The following is a 16337-nucleotide window of genomic DNA, read 5'->3' as shown; positions in this document are numbered from 1 at the left end:
ATCTGTGCAATTAGTTCACACTGGGGAGAAATGGGAATATTTCAGGACAAGAAACATATTATTTTTATTTTTTTTTTTGCTAGTACTGTCTTGTATTTATTTCTGTATGATAAAGAAACAGTTTTCATCAAGCCATTCAGAGACACCTTGAAATTTTTAGTACATCTCTTTATCATTACATCTGCAGCTCTGAAAGTGTCATGAAACTAAAATGCACAATGAACATTTTTCAGCTGATATCAGATTTCTCTTATTCCGCCTATAGAAAAATTGTACTTATTAAGTGTACTACAGTACTTTACGTTTCCCACTAACACAAGGCCTGAGTCTGGGGTTTCAGAGTGGAAGGGTGTGTGCTGCTCAGGCCATGATGGCGGGCAGACAGCTGAAAGATGAATCCTCAGCCACTGCCTGCAAGGGCAGGGCACAGCTGAGAACAGCCCTGCCAAAGGTACTAGTGGCTTCTTGACACAGTGCTGATTTTCTGCTTACCCTCCTGCATCTGTGTAAAACTGTACTCTTTCATTATAGCTCTCGAGGGACTGTCACACTAGCTGACAGAGTAAATACAGAGGGAATATGTGCCTTCCCTTTGGTAATGCCAGCAGGGACTGACGACCAAGCACAGCTGAGTAATGACTGCAAGAGGGTTAATAACAGCTGCTGATGAGCTCCAGAAATTCATGGTGAAGCAATTACATTACTTTTGCTGCTGGGTTGCTAGTGAAGAAAGAGGGGAACAAGTCTGCCTGTTGGCAAAGCCCAAGTGAGAGGCATCTTCCCTTCAACAGAAAAAATGGTATCTCCTCCCATAGGTGGCAACAGGGAGCCAGTGGAGTCCTGGGTGCAAGCAGAACATCCAGAGAAGGTTCAGTGGGACAGGCTTACAAATAGGAAAAATTCAACATATTTGATTTTAAAAACATTTCTTTCATGAATTTTTAACAGTCCTCATTAACTCCTCATTATTTTTCTTGTGCTACACAAGGGAGAGAACATGTTCTTCCTAAATTCAAAATTAATGTTCCTGTGGGCTATCGAGGTACACTTGAACTAGGAAGCACGGCTAGAGAAGGAAGGTGTACTTAGAGCCTTGTGGGGCTGGGTTTAATTTGCTGTGTTTGCTCATTTTGCCATTGTAACTTGTCTGTTCACTGCTGTCTATTCCTTATTTCCTCAGTTCTCACTGAAAAGGGTTCATAAACTATGAGTTCTTCATTGGCTTTCAGGTTTGAATGAAACTCACCCCAAATCTCATTTTTTCCAGCTGTTGGCCTCCTCTAGAATGTCTGTTTTCGTATACTTTCCAAGCACTTGGATATTTTATTCAACCCAGCTTTATTCAAAATTTCCTTTTCTAAATTCAATCCAGTTTCAGAGGAAGATTTGCAAATCTTGTACGAGTGCTAGATTAGCTCTGGCTCATCACGCTCACACAGGGCATCTCTGCTGAAAACAAGGAAACTAATTTTGCTATACAAGCAGAAAGCATATTTACCCCAGGTGTTGTTGATTACGGACATTGTACCTCTTATTGCATTTGTAACTTTGATCGCAATACCATAAAACAACATGTTTTCCATCCCAGAAAAACGTATTTGAGCTTTTCATAAAAGGAACACACCGATTCCCAGTCTGTACTGACAGCAGAGAGGCTGATCGGGGTTGCATCACAGGTGAAACTGCGATGTCAGCCTTCACAGAGCTTTAGCTGGGAAAGCTGCTGGAGCTGCCAGAGCTTGGAGACACTTCTGTATGCTTCTGGTGACTACGAAAAAGCAATTAGCAGCGCTGAATCAGGGCAAAGAGGGGCTACGACAGTAAGGCAGATCCTCACTTTTTAAGATACCTCTCTCGGCAGAGGTAGGCAGGTGCTTGCTACAGGAGTTTGAGGAGTTCGGACGCACCCCAAGTGTCACCCCGCAGCCCGTCGCACTGGTAGCGTCTTTCCCCTTTCTCCTCCAGGCCACAGCAGGATCCGATGCCATTTTGCAGCGTACTCTCCTGCCTGTGGCCGTACCCGGCCCCGCCTCTCGGCCCCTACTCAAATGAGGAGCTCCCCTTGCTGGTGACAGCCGGTAGCGGAGCTCCCGCCCGCCGCCAGCAGCCCGGGCGGCTTGCAGTGACACCAGCGTCTCCAGCTCAAGAGTTCAAGGGGGAGTAACTCTCCCTCAGCAGCCGCCACAAAGCCTGAAAGCGGACAGGAGCAGGGCTCCAGTGCGGGTTTCTGGCACTGGGGCGAGAGGGAGCTGCCGTGGGGATGGACTCCGGGTCAGGTACGCAGCGTCCGTATGGCTGTGCTGCCTCAGGCATGGAGCCCCTCTGTCTCAGGTTGGGTCAGGGCAGTACACGAAGGCAATTGACTACTGCTGTAAATAAACCAGTCATCTTCCTCCTGGAGCAAAGCACAATCACAGAATCATAGAACAGTTTGGGTTGGAAGGGACCTTAAAGCTCATCCAGTTCCAACCCCCTGCCATGGGCAGGGACAACCTTCCACTAGACCAGGTTGCTCAAAGCCCCGTCCAACCTGGCCTTGAACACTGCCAGGGACGGGGCAGACACAGCTTCTCTGGGCAACCTATGCCAGTGCCTCACCATGTTCACAGTCATACAATCTGAGAGTTACTTCATCTGAAGTATAGTACACCCACAGCAGTCAGGGAAAGAACCTGGAGAAAAATAAAACCACCACCAACAAAAACCATTTCTAGTATGACACACATATAAACTTCAGGATAAGGATTACAGTAAGGGCTTAACAAATGAAGGAATGCTGCTAAGCAGAGGAGGGTATCTCACCTGTCAACCAAAGAGGACTGGGAGTCCTCACAGTCAATGCTGTGGGAATGTGGCTGTGCTGCTCCCAAACCTGGCCTGCTTACACAGCATCTGTGCTGAGTTTGTGCACATCCTGCACAACACGCATAACTCACCCACAGGTAGGTAGGGTGGGACAGAAGCTGTCACAGAGCAGAATGGGCCATGAGGATGGATGGGCCACTGTTCCTTTGGCTTCCAGTGCTTGCAATGCCCAGTGCATGGCTTGACTCCTCGCATTCAGCATTGGAGCCAGGTTTTGTTCCAAAGAGGAACAACAAACCAGTTTTTGTCCCAAAAGGGAAGGACAATTCTACTTTCTACATAATGCAACAGTACCAAATAAGAGAGATGTGTTTCTGAGATTAAAGAGAATGCAGAGTTGTTCAAACTAAAAACAGTTCCTGTAGTACTAACCACAGCTGGAAAAAAGTGATACAGCCCACGTGATCGACTGCAGATAGAAGTCTCTGGAAAGAGCAAGAAAGGTAAGATTTGATGTCATCCAGCACACTGTAATCAAAAGTTAACTATTTTTAGTCATTAGTTTGCAGTTACTAGCTCTTCAGCAAATCAGAGGACTATCTCAGTGCTCAGACACAGCTAGAGAGCCCACCCAAGTCCCCTTTTTTAACACTTTAGACATGGTGGCCACTTCTCTTTCTTTCACATTTTCTCATGGTATGGAATGGCAGCTTGGCTTAGCCAGTGCTTTTGTTTAGTTTGTTCTTAAGTGTATTGACATTGCTTTGCATTTTCAAAATGCTTCTTCACTTCAACTGTGAGTGGGACATCGGAGCTGTGTAAGAAGCAAATGGAGAGTAAGGCTAAAACAGCTCAGTTTGCACAGAGTGAGCAAGAGGCAGCACCTCTGGCTTCTCCACAGGCATGTCTTCCTGGGTCAGGGAGGTGCAGGGCCATATTCTCATGCCAGGAATGCCCTAGGAATGGCACTACCAGGCCTGCCATGTGGCACTCATCTTCCACAGGCTGATACCAGCAGAAATTGCACTGTTTAAGTAAACTCCTGTTATTCAATGTAGTGTGGAAGATGTGTGTTGATTGCTGGAGCTGGGAACAAGTCAAAGCATGTTCCTTCTTTCCTGCCTGTCAGTACTGGTGACTCCCATATTGTAACTGTATTCCAGCTTCATTGGTTTATTTTATTTAATAGTCTGACTATACTATTGTTTGTATAACTGAATACCATAATATATTCTCTTGACCTTTGTTGCAAATGTATTAAGCTGCTTCTTCTTATTGTTATATTTTTGTTATTGTTATTGTACTTATTTACTTGGTAATTTTTCCCTTCCAACCCAAACCATTCCGTGATTTTACGATATATTCAAGAATTTAAAAGCAGTCTTGGAAAACTTCCTCCTTTAGGGACCCCTGGCTTCTGAGGAAGTAGCATGTAAGTCACTTTCAGGTGGATTCTAGAGTAATTTAGGTGTTCAGAGACTCACAGGGGTTTTGGGAAGTGTGCAAGCTTCCAAATCTCAGTGAAGTAAAACTCAGAAACTTCGCACCTGACTGAAAATCCTTTTACATTCCAAACCACATGTTTAGCATTTATGTATTATTGCTTGTTTAGCCCACCTGTGCTTCAGTGTCACCATCTGCAAAGTGGAACTCATGAAGCTTTTATACAGTCTGAAGAAGTTTAGTAAGAGCTAATGAAGAAGGTTACAAATGAATTACGCATATTTTTTTATAACTGGCTAATTATTTATTTTTCTGGAAGCACAGCTGCTGTTCCTGAATCAATATTACTGCCATCTGTGTTTCTTAAAGACGCCTGAAATCTATCGCGTCTTTAAATTTCTCCCTACTTTCCAAAATAAAAGGTTGCACACCTTTTCCCATTATGAAATTATTCAAAAGAAAAAAATCTTGCAAAAGTTCGAAGGGCAATAAGGTGAGCTCACCTGTGGTGATTTAGTAATACAGGCTGAAGTCCTCTGTGGTTAGTCAATATATTACGTATTACTCATTACATTAAATATTAAACCCGGCAGCTACTCATAGCCAGACACTTCAAACACAGATACCAAGTATGAAGGCTTCTTCTGACAGGTGTTCCTACATATTCATTATTCACATTTTGATTGCTCTTTTAGTCATACATTTTTGATTATTCCGATTTTGGGTACTCCAAAAAATTATTTTGGAGTAGGCCATAAAAATAAACACACTTACAAATCCCTGAGTTAGTATTGTATCCATTTTTGAAGGAAATAAATAGGAATTGTCATTGAATATTATTTATTTCATTGGATAAAAATGCCTCTAACACAGATACAGATTCCCACTGCTGCTCTTGCCAGGGCTAACTAACTGCTAAATCACGTCAGTTTTGCCACTGACTCCCCTCTTTTCAGCTCAAAGCCATTCCCCCTTGTCCTGTCACTATATGCTGTGTAAAATGTCCCCCTCCACACTTCGTGTAAGCCGTTTTAAGCATTGGAAAGCTACTCTAAGGTCTCCCTTAGAGCCTTCTATTTTATTTCCCTAAAAAAAAAAAAGTCAGAAATAGGTGTAATCCTTCACTGTTTCCACAGACCAAGAGCTGAATACACCCAAGGCCTCAGGCCACCTGTTTTATTGCCGCCATCGGCTGAGGCAGCAAATACTGGGCTGACATACAGACAACAAACCGGCATAAGCCCTATTCCTTAGGGATTTCTGCCAACACAGCCCCTCCCGAGCACGCACGACAGCACCATAAAACGCACTTTTATTCGGCCGGCTCCCGGCCCCTGCATGGCCAAAGCCATCCCGGAAGACGCTCTGGTTTTGTGTGAGGGAAGGGGCGCAGGCCAGGTCCGTGCCCCCCGAGGCCCCCGCACGAACGGTCCTTGTAAAGGCAGCACACGGAGCTGCGAAGGGCGGTCCGCGGCGGGCGCTATGAGGGCAGCGGGAGGGACGCGCGGAGCCGGGCGGGGCGGGCCCTGAGGCGCCGGGAGGGGAGGGGCGGGGCGGACACGGCGGGTAACGCCCGCCCCGCCCCGGGGCCCCCACCCGCGCGCGGCCGGGAAGGCGGGGCGAAGGGATGAGGCCCCGCCCGCCGCAGCGAGCCGGACGCGCAGGAAACTCCCGCCGTTGCCTTATAAGGGCAGACGCGGTATTTCCTCCGCCCCCCTGTCCGTGGAATGCGGTGACTGCATCGCGCTGCACCAAGGTTGTGCTCCGCCGGGGGGTAGACACGATGCGACAGAGACTGAGCACGGGCCTTGAGCTTACGGTCTCGGGGAAGATAGAGGCTTCCCTATAGGAACCGCGAAGCACACAGTCGCCGCCGGGGTCTCTTCTTGGCACTGCTTGTGCAACCTTGACACCGAAGCGACGAGCCTCGCCGCCACCCCTCCTCCTCTTCGCGCCGATGGTCTCGCCCACGTCTTCCTTCCTTTGCACCGGCGGGGCGGTGGCCGCGGGCTCTCCGGAAGTGCCGTTGTTGCCGGTGCTCCCTGCCGCGCTAGGGCGAGGCTTCTCTCCTGCCGACTTCAGGTGAGGTGGGGCCGGCGCTGGGTCGGGGCCGCAGCGGCCGCCTGCGGGCTCTGTAGCTGGGGTGCGGTGGGTCAGGCCGCCTGAGGAGCCGGGCCGGGGTCGCTTGCGGCGTCGCCCGCCTCGGAGGCAGCTCCTCTCAGCTCTCGCATCTGTGCTGCCGGGCCTGGCTGGAGCCCTGTGTTACGTCGGCCCCGCGGCTTTCTCAGTGCGGCCCTGTGAATGGGTCGGTGGGGCCGTTACCGTGGGCACACCAGCCGGGCCCCGTGGCAAGTGACCGGCTGCCTTCCGGCCGTATCGACCCTCTTGCAGCCGTTTCCTCACCATAAGTTAGAGCAGGGGAAGGGCCAGTGTGAAAGCTGCCATGGCTGAAGGGGCAGAGATAGGAGGAGAGGCCGTGAGTCTCTTCTTTCCTGCGTACGTTTTGAAATAACCGTGGCCACGACAGAGCTCTGAGGAACAGCTCGTAGTGGTTTCCGCTGTCTGAGTTGCGGAGGCCCTGTTGAATCAAAGACAATGGATTTTAAGGCAAGTTTGACTCCTGTACAGGGGTTTAGGAAAGCTTATTCGTGAGGAGCGCATTAAGATGACTTTCAAGACTGAGAGGGTGTGGTCTTTATTTCCCTTTTTCAAAGTGTAATCTGTTCTTTATTGAGCCTTGCTACAGATCAGCTCATCGTGCCCCAGTTTTATCGCTTCCTGCTACCACCCGTACTGTGATGGATGCATGGTCGTACCTGATGCTGTAATTGGTTATGTGGACAGAACTTGGGATTTAGCTTTGAGGCTGATTCAATTTGATGATTGAAAGGAAGGTGACTGTTACCTTAGGTCATGTAGAGGCTTTCCTGAGTGTGGGCTGTAGGGTTTTATTATGTGGCTGCTTTGTTTGTGGGCTGTTTGTTTTTTTTATTTCTGTCATAGACTCATAGAATCCCAGGTTAGAAGGGACCTCAAGGATCATCTGACCCAACCTTTCCAGACAAACTATGACCTAGACTAGATGTCCCAGCACCCTGTTCAGCTGAATATTTGAAGTGTCCAGTGTTGGGGAATCCACCACTTCCCTGGGAAGATTATTCCAATGGCTGATTTCTCTTTGTGGAAAAAATTTCCTGTTGTGTCCAATTAGAATGTCCACAGGAGTAACTCGTGGCCATTACCTCTGTCTTTTCCATATGACTCCTTGTAAAAAGGGAGTATACATCTTCTTTGTAGTCACCCTTTAATACTGGAACAAATCTTGCATTATAGGCATCCCAAATCATTATAAAAGCAGTGTTGAAACATGAGGATATTTTCTAAAGCGTACTTTTTGGTCACTACCTCTAAACAGATCCAGCCTGCAGCACTGTTGGTGGGTTATGAAGTTTCATATCTTACTGGCTGGCTCAAGCTCTTTAGTTGCTCAGTTTTGTCTCCTCCTGGGGTTTATCCTTTGCCCAGAGGTAAGGGCTGTAAGATGACTTTCTGTGCTTCTGTGTTTGTGTGTGCCTTGTTTGATAGCTGTTGCTGTTGGTTAACAAAGAAAATGAATGTACATGTGCAAGCGGCAGAGTGCAGTGCATGCTATTACTACCCTTTTATTATTTTTTTTAATATGTTTAAATCTTCCCAAGTAAAGATTATGTTTTTGGAAATATATTATGGTAAGTTTTACAGGCAAGGTCTTGCATTAGAAGTTTCTTGAACTGTTTCCAAAACAAGTCCCAGACCATCCAGTGCATCGCAGTTTTAAACAGACTAAACTTGCCTGTCATGACTTGTACTATCTAATGTGAAGTATTTCCACTTTACATCTACTGAGATTCTTCTATTTTCAGCGTATACTTACCATATTTCAATTATAAAAGCATAGAGGGTTTTTATATATAAATGACCTGTTGGATTTATTAGGTAAAATACTATTTTTTCTAAAATTAGTGGGTCCAGTGCTTGACTCAAGTTAGTTCTGGCTCACTACATCAGTCACTCTTGTACACAGAGAGGTATACTGCATGTAAACACTTGGAACCTTTTCATCATGAATGGATCTCTTTGGCTAAATGGGTTGATGTCCTTATTTGCCTGAGGACTTTAAAATTTATCACCCTTTTTCTGATAGAGTTGCCCAGAGTGGAGTGCACCAAATGGGCACAGCTGCACCAAACTTGTGCTGAAAGGCACCACAATCTCTTGAGACCTAATGTTTCTTTACATGCAGGCTGACAGGTCTCTCAAAGTGAAGCAGTTGTGTCATCTGTATTCCATACACCTGCCTCCTGAGCCCGCTGGAGGGAAACTTGGGGAATAATAATGCAAGCACCAGCAAATTTTTCTCTTCTCTAGTACGCAATTTTCTGAACAGTTAAAAAGAGGCTCTCCTGCCATGTGCAGGTACAGTTGGTAGTAGTGTGCTTCTGTTGCTGCCTCTTGACTAAGATGGAATTGCACCCAAGGGAATTGCAGGTAGCAGCTTGTTGGAAGTGCTGCCTGGCAGCACATGCAAAGTGAACTTCTCAGGCCACATCCTTGGAAACTACTGTTTGACTCTATTTTTGGGTAGTGGAACTTTATAAATAATCTGGAGTTTAACAGTAATTTGCATGAGTATTTTTACTGAGGTAAGAAAAACACTGAAGGTATGCCCAACTTGACTGCAGCTTGAAAGCAATCTACCTTATTGTCTTCATAAGTATCTAGATGTCAGGAGTTCATGTTTATTTGTTGAAGTATTCATTGGAGACCAGACATCTCTGATAGCTTGTGGTTAGTGAATGCAATGAAGAGAACTTCATTGCTGAAGGATGTGTGGTTGCATTTCATAAGCTATTTTTAGTTTGGGATATAATGGTTTGTTTTATACGTCAGAGGAACGTTGTATATGCACGCAGGATTTAAAAGCGTGGAATTAGCAGGGGAGATCAGTAACGCTCTTTGTAGACAGACTGAGAAGGACATAACCATGGAATATCCTTTTATGATCCAGATGCTTGGTACAGCGTGTCAGGTACCTGATAAAAATCAAGGTAAAATATATTTCCTTTTAATTAAAAACAAAACAAGCAAACAAAGAAAAACCAAACTAACTGCTTTTTGCCTGAATATTGGATTAACTATGTATGGGAGTTACTTACTTAAATTTACTCCCTTTTTTAAGGATCAATCACAGTTAGTGACTTCAGTCTTTCTTGTCAGGAGTCTGACAGAAAATATTGTAACTTTGAGCAAGCTGTCCAAGAAACAGAAGTGTACTATGACTGATTAAATTGCTTTTCTGACCAGACAATTTTTAAGTTACAAAATTAAATTTCAGACTGTTGGTATTCTTGTGACTGCAGGTGAAGTTTAACTTTGTCCTATTTCAGGACAGAGTTGGTGCAGTGCTCCTTGTAAAATTCAACAGAGGCTAGAAGGAACATGGTTTGCGTAACACTTAGTTTGGGCATAATAAAGTATGACAGCAGCATGGATTGCTTGCACTAGTTAAAACTAAAGCGTAGAGGTGAAAGAAGACTTTTAGAAACAACATTAACCAGTGTCTATCTTCTTCTGATCCAATAGCAGCGTTGAGGTCTTTTGTGTTTGCATTTCAGTCAATGACTCAGCTTTTCCTGTTTGTGCTGTCAACCATACTTGATGGCTAAATCGTATCTTCCCAGCCAAATAGAAAGAGTTAACTTGAAAGCCTCTCTTCTAATTATCTCAGTGTTACAACAAGTGAACTGCCACATGTATTTCTTCATTTGACAGCTCAAGAGAAACAATTAAATCAGTATATTTGATACATGAAACTATATAAAGATTCTGTAAGAATATATGTTTTGAAAGGTTGATAATTTAAAAGAAACCATCTTGAGATTTCTAGAACTATTATGTCAATTTATTTTAAAGCTAGTATGCTTGCATTTGCATGTGTTGTGTAATAGTTCCACTGTGTAACAGAATAGCAAAGTAGTGCTTTTGAACCAAGTCAGTGTCCTTTCTCCACCACATACAATCCCCTAGTTGACTGTGATGAAAGAACTGTAGTAGGAGTTCTTTGGCAGATCTTTGTCCCAGCACCATGGAGAAATCTGCACAAAACCCACAGGCTCTCACCAGGGTCATTCTGTGTCCTGAGACCTGCTACTCTTTTAATGGCAGCTATTCTAACAAAATGTTATTCAGAGCCTAAAATACTCTTCTCCTGACAAATGTTAGTTTAGCGTACTGCTTGATTTAGTTAACCACTACACACTATACTAGGTTAGCAGCCCATATCCTTCTACATGGTAGGACAGCAGTGCCTCCTTAACTGCTAAGTATGTAGTCTTAATTTGCAGAAGGCACAGATAAAGTATTGAATCAGCAACAAAAGCACTGTGTGAGTTTCACTTTGTGAATTTATTATTTGATTTGGTTTCCTAATGTAGCCTGCTACTGGCTTACAGTGCCAGTCCTTGAGTCTGGAAAATGTGCTTAGTAGCAACTGAAAGAAAATAAAGCCAGAGATACTAAATAATACATTTATAACCAGTTGTTATAAGCAAATTCACATTTACAACACGGAATTTGATATTCCTTTATCCACCCCTCTCCCAAGGACTTGCAGTCTGATTTAATAAGGCTAAATCCTGGGTATGTTTCTGTTCCCCTAGAACCAACAGCCAACATGTCCAGCAAAAGAGCAAAGACGAAGACCACCAAGAAGCGCCCTCAGCGCGCCACTTCCAATGTATTTGCGATGTTTGATCAGTCGCAGATTCAGGAGTTCAAGGAGGCCTTCAACATGATTGACCAGAACAGGGATGGCTTCATTGACAAAGAGGACTTGCATGATATGCTCGCCTCCCTTGGTAATGTCACTTTTCTGTTTGTGGTTGACAGGCAAATTTGTGCAGTTAGAATTAGAATAATGGAGTCTGGGATTTGCTTTTCAGGTTACTTTTAGTTTGAAAGCTAAACCGACCATGAATCCTTTTATTTGTAGGAAAGAATCCCACGGATGAATACCTAGATTCCATGATGAATGAGGCTCCAGGCCCTATAAATTTCACAATGTTCCTCACAATGTTTGGTGAGAAGTTAAATGGCACTGACCCGGAAGACGTAATCAGGAATGCTTTTGCTTGCTTCGATGAAGAAGCAACAGGTACGTAGGTGAAATAACTAAAAATCATGCCTGTGTCCCCATCAGCTGAAATTACTTTTTCAAACACTATAAAACTTAAGATCCCAAATTTCTGGCCCTTTGGTGGTATTCAGGACAGCAGAAGGTAAAAAAAAAAAAAAAATAATAATCAAAAATGTTGATTTGGGAACCAGGGTCTATATTTTTCCTAACTTAAAATTCAGCTTCAAGGCAACTTTTGTGAGGAGAACCCTTGTCTTCAAAGCCATTGTGCTTTTATGAAGAGCTTGTTTTCTGTTGGCAACTCGTATCCACCTTCTCTTTGTTAAAATGCACTTAAAGGAGAAGAAACCAAATAGATGAAAATCCCTGTGTGACTCACAAGAGTGCTAATAGGAGTCACAAATTATATAAGGCTGCTTGTTTTATAAACAATGCCCAAATGTGTTCTTTGCAACCAGTCTAGTAAATCTGAGCTTCGCCACTGATTTAAGATCAATTTCAAATCTTCGAAGTATTTCAAACTGTGTTTTCGTGCACTTGTTGAACATTGGTAGTTGCCAAGTTCTGTAATTTTGGGGGTTTTTATACTGATTTTCATTAGGAATGTTCAAGACAAACAGATCCCTTTTGTGTAAAATACACAACTGCTAAAGGCTTTTGGTACTACTAGGAGTATAGCTTGGCTGTTGGGAAGAAGGTCCAATACATATACTGACAAATTTGTATATTCTCTGAAACAACACAGGCAAATCATAAGATGGCCTTTACTTGAAGGAGTGAGATGAGGCAAATGCACTAAGAGGCTTGACTTAATTAGATGCTTGTAATTAATTTGCAACTCTAGTAATAGGCTTTAATGTCTTTGTTTTCATTTGGCAACAAAGACTGTAGCTGTCTTTAACTGAAACAAAGAATTCAGGGAAATACATTTTCATCCATCTGTTAGCAGATAAATATAAAAACTCCTTTTTCTTATGTCCTCGTACATTGTATTCCAGGGTTCATCCAAGAAGACTACCTGCGAGAGCTGCTCACCACAATGGGAGACAGGTTCACAGATGAGGAGGTGGATGAGCTGTACAGGGAGGCTCCCATCGACAAAAAGGGGAACTTCAACTACATTGAGTTCACACGCATCCTGAAACATGGAGCAAAAGACAAGGACGACTGAGCGGATACCTGCAGATTATCTCTACTTTACACTTACATTTATTTTTGAGGGTTTCTTCCTGATAGAACTTGTTGCATGCCTTTAGCTTTACAGCTTTTGCCTTTCTCAATGTATTTATCTATTCCAGGCCATTTAGGCACATTTGCACCTGTGTAATCAAACTGGAAGAGGGGAAAATATTGTGAGGGAAAGGATATGGGGACAAAGATCCCTGGACTTTTTAGTCCAGAATAATTAATCTCAATGTTTCTGGTTTAGCTGGATTTTTACATTTTTGTAATAAATGCCATTTTGAAATAAAGATTGCTATATAGATAAAATACCTCAAATTCTTTTGTGAAGAATATTTCTATTATGCTTTAGTAAACGTAGCTGTTAAATGAATTATACTTGCAGTTGCAAATCACGCTGGAAAACTCATTTACATAATGTTTGTTGCCAGAGTTCTGAAATGCTCCTTGCAGTGTGTGCTTGTAGCTTTAATAATGCAGCTGTAGAAATCTCTTACCTTGGGTTTTTTACATGGTCACCAGAAAAACGGTTGGGAAAGGTTGTTAACAATTGCCTCATTGCCAACAGACACCATGCCCAGCTTTTACTTCCTTTTAATATTGATCAGGTTTTAGCAATACTTTTGTGTCAAAATTTGCATTCCTCTTTGCCAACTTTTCATGCTGGCTATTGCCAGATTATTAGCAGGGGATTGGACATATTTTTTTCCCTTCTGCTAAAGGGAGCCTGTACAAAGGAATCCCTGAGCTTGCAGCATCTGTCCTAGCACTAACAGGAGTACATGGCAGAAAACTGACAGAAAGCTTCACTGTTCTGCAGCTAAGAATGACACTGAAGTTATGAGAATTAACTTGGTAAATCCCCATATATAGATGCTGAAGTCCCTCTCACGTTTTTTAAAAGATCACAAATACTCCTTACTACATTGATAAAATGGCTTTTAACCAGGCAAGAATTGTTGACCGAGGAACAGCTGTGCTGATGCTGTTGTCTCCAATACCAAGAAAAGAGGAAGGTTGTTCTCTGAGTTCTGAGCAGGACTCTGTCCTGCAATAGGTCTCATTCTCTTGGTTACTGCAAGCTGAAAAGTGTAAGGGGGATCTTTATTAAAGTGATGACCTCTTGTCTAGAAACTATGCCCTCAGCCACTTACACATTACTTAGGACCCCTCTTCCTTGGGATCTTAAGTTTACTCTACAATTGCAAAGGCTGGGGCAGCTCATACTGTACAGAGGGATTGCCTCATTTTTCCATATGGTATTATGGAGGCTTGGTTGGCTAATCTTGCTTAGGTTCCTAGTGTGGCAGCTCCTGAAGATGTTCTGCCTTTAGCTCTGTAAATGAGTTAACTTTACAAAGTATACTTCATAGGCATATTCTGGTATTCCTGGGTGCTTTCTTCCTTTTCTGGGCTTACTTAAGTTTTCAGCCATTCTTGTCCCAGTTTTGGTCTTGCCTCAATTTTTCTTTCTCCCACACAGACAAATTCTTTGGTGCATGTCTTCAGGCTGCTGCACCTACTCCTTTTCTCAAGTGTTTGCTTTTAAACTGTCTCGGTGCTCTTCAGTGGGGTTGCTGAGGTGTTTCTTCATGGGTTGCCTGCAAGGTTCTAGCAACAGCTGATTTTTTTTTTGGAAGGTAGCTTACAAGTATGGAGGGAAGCTTTTTCACCTTCAGTACCCATGTGACACAGACAACTGTGTAGATCTAGGAAACACTTGTCTTGTTGCACCATTGCTATGTAACATTAAGCCAAAGAACAGTTATGCTGTCACTTCTTGACTAATCTTGTCACCTCTCTGCAGTTCAGTATTGTATACATGCAAGGAGCCCTCACAAAAGATAGATGTTAGACTGGTCTTGATTCTTTTTTCCCTTTGAATGTCTAAATGGTGCAAGATTCAGAGGGTCAGTTTCCTTCTGTTATGAACACTGGATCCCCAAACCAGTCTTTTCCTGATCCCATCTTCTCAGTAAATTTTAGGTGCTGGTATGTTACTTTGAGTAACAGGCACAGAAGCCAGCTGGATTTTTCTTGCTGGAAGCATTGAAGTAGTGATTTTTAAACCATAAATGAGTTACTTAAGTAAAATACAGGATCCTCCTTGAGAGGAAGTTGTCTACTTGAAAACCTTCTGTACTGTCGCTCTCTACTTTTGAGCAGCTAGCTGAAAACTGAGATACAGCCACTGGGTTCCTTGTTGCACCGTGTGGGTGCTACAGTCTCAGCTGCTTCCTCTGATGAGGGGGTAGGGATGGGGAACCACATTAATACACAGATACCTGCTCAGGAAGACATGTTACTGAGAAAAACTTCCAAGGCTGTTCAAGTACAACTAATGATGCCCTTCCAAGTGCCAGTTTCCCTAGTATTGGTGTTGTAATATAGATGACCAGTTAACCTGCAGGCGGGCACAGACCCCTTAGCAGGGGAAGGCTACACAGCCAACAGAGCCAGCCAAGAGACCATATAAGAGCATCAGATGCACTTTGTGGCTAAGCCACAGGGGACATCCAGACAGCTGAGGCTGCATGCCGAGGCTGTAGGGATGTGTCATCAATAATCCACTTCCAAAAATAAAAATAACTTTGGTCACTGAAACAGCTTAAGATTCTGATGACTTAGCTTTGCAGTTTACAGTCAAGATCTTGAAGCCTAATCTTTTCTCCCTTGGGGTTCAGATATAATGGTCTCCAAGCTCTACATCAGACTAAGCTCACAATGGAAAACTATTTACACAGCAGATGCATGCATTTAATAGCCCTACATCTATAGTGATATATAATGCCCTGTGAAGCACTACTGAAAAGCAGTGATTTATTTTGCGTGACCCATTTACCCTGTTCTAAGGCTACATCCGCAGAGGCCAAACTGAAGCCAAGGAGCTACTGCAGCTGCATGAGAAACCTCCAGAACGGGTGTGTTTTTGACATGCAGCCAGTACATGCTTGTCTGCTGCTTCCCCCCATGACTGTTCCTGGAGATACTGGTAACACACAACATTTTAACACTCAGGATACACTTGATTTGGCTCTTTATCTGCGTTTAAGGAAATAAAACCACGTTTTATCACACAGTGATCAGATGACTGAAGCATTTCACAACATGAGGGCAGCTTAACATACTAGGTGAGCAGCTAACTGATGTCACAGAGATGGTGTTTGTACATTTTTGAAGTAAGGATCTGTTTCCCCACTGACCTAAGAACTATCTTTAGACCACTTGTTTCTAGGATCACCAGGGTACGTTGAGAAACAAAATATAGCACAGGGGCCCCATCCTGGCAGAAGACATCAGTAACAGTACGTCTTTGTGTCCTGCCCAGTGTATTTGTTCCAAAAAGCTGGAAAGTATCTGAAATCTTGTCATCATGTTCCTTGTGGCCTTTTTATGTCTTGAATAATACTAACCCATTATTTGGCATGTTCCTGGGGAGCCTCAAAGGGCTACGAATAGCTCTTTTACCACAGTGAAGGCATTCAGGCAATCCAAGTCCAACTAATGGATGAGTAACAATCGAAGCAGTCAGGAACATTTTAGGTATCAGCAGTTAATCCGCAATTGGTATTGCCTGTGTACCCATGCTCCTATTTTGGCTGGCTTGCTTCACTTTTCACACTTGACTGATATTTTTACATAACCTCCTCCCGAGGAAAAGTTATTTAGGATGACAATAACTCAGAATTACAGAACCAGGAACAATACAGAGGCAAAATGAAATTGGTAAATG

General features: G+C 43.5%; 1 protein-coding gene across 2 annotated transcripts; it reads left to right on the top strand.

The window, feature by feature from the left end:
• The first annotated feature begins 6077 nt into the window (after nt 1-6077).
• LOC136008582 (myosin regulatory light chain 2, smooth muscle minor isoform) lies at nt 6078-12922 on the top strand. Of its 2 annotated transcripts, XM_065668062.1 has the most exons (5): nt 6078-6330; nt 7664-7775; nt 10947-11144; nt 11279-11440; nt 12421-12922. In XM_065668062.1, exons 3-5 carry the CDS (start codon nt 10961-10963, stop codon nt 12591-12593), a joined length of 519 nt encoding a protein of 172 aa, XP_065524134.1. In that variant the 5' UTR covers nt 6078-6330; nt 7664-7775; nt 10947-10960; the 3' UTR covers nt 12594-12922. The 2 variants fall into 2 exon arrangements, with proteins under 2 accessions (XP_065524134.1, XP_065524133.1); XM_065668061.1 differs by lacking the exon at nt 7664-7775 and having other exon boundaries at nt 6241-6330.
• Nucleotides 12923-16337: the final 3415 nt, after the last annotated feature.

Source organism: Lathamus discolor, chromosome 2 (assembly GCF_037157495.1).
Source record: "Lathamus discolor isolate bLatDis1 chromosome 2, bLatDis1.hap1, whole genome shotgun sequence".
Taxonomy (NCBI): Eukaryota; Metazoa; Chordata; class Aves; order Psittaciformes; family Psittacidae; genus Lathamus; species Lathamus discolor.
This window is presented reverse-complemented; position numbering and strand designations above follow the sequence as displayed.

What these genes read in the sequence shown, in the direction of transcription:
- LOC136008582 (XM_065668062.1), top strand. Translation starts at nt 10,961, where the DNA reads ATGTCCAGCAAAAGAGCAAAGACGAAGACCACCAAGAAGCGCCCTCAG. An exon ending in TGATATGCTCGCCTCCCTTG is followed by an intron (nt 11,145 to 11,278) that starts GTAATGTCACTT and finishes TTTTATTTGTAG; the next exon opens with GAAAGAATCCCACGGATGAA. An exon ending in CTTCGATGAAGAAGCAACAG is followed by an intron (nt 11,441 to 12,420) that starts GTACGTAGGTGA and finishes ATTGTATTCCAG; the next exon opens with GGTTCATCCAAGAAGACTAC.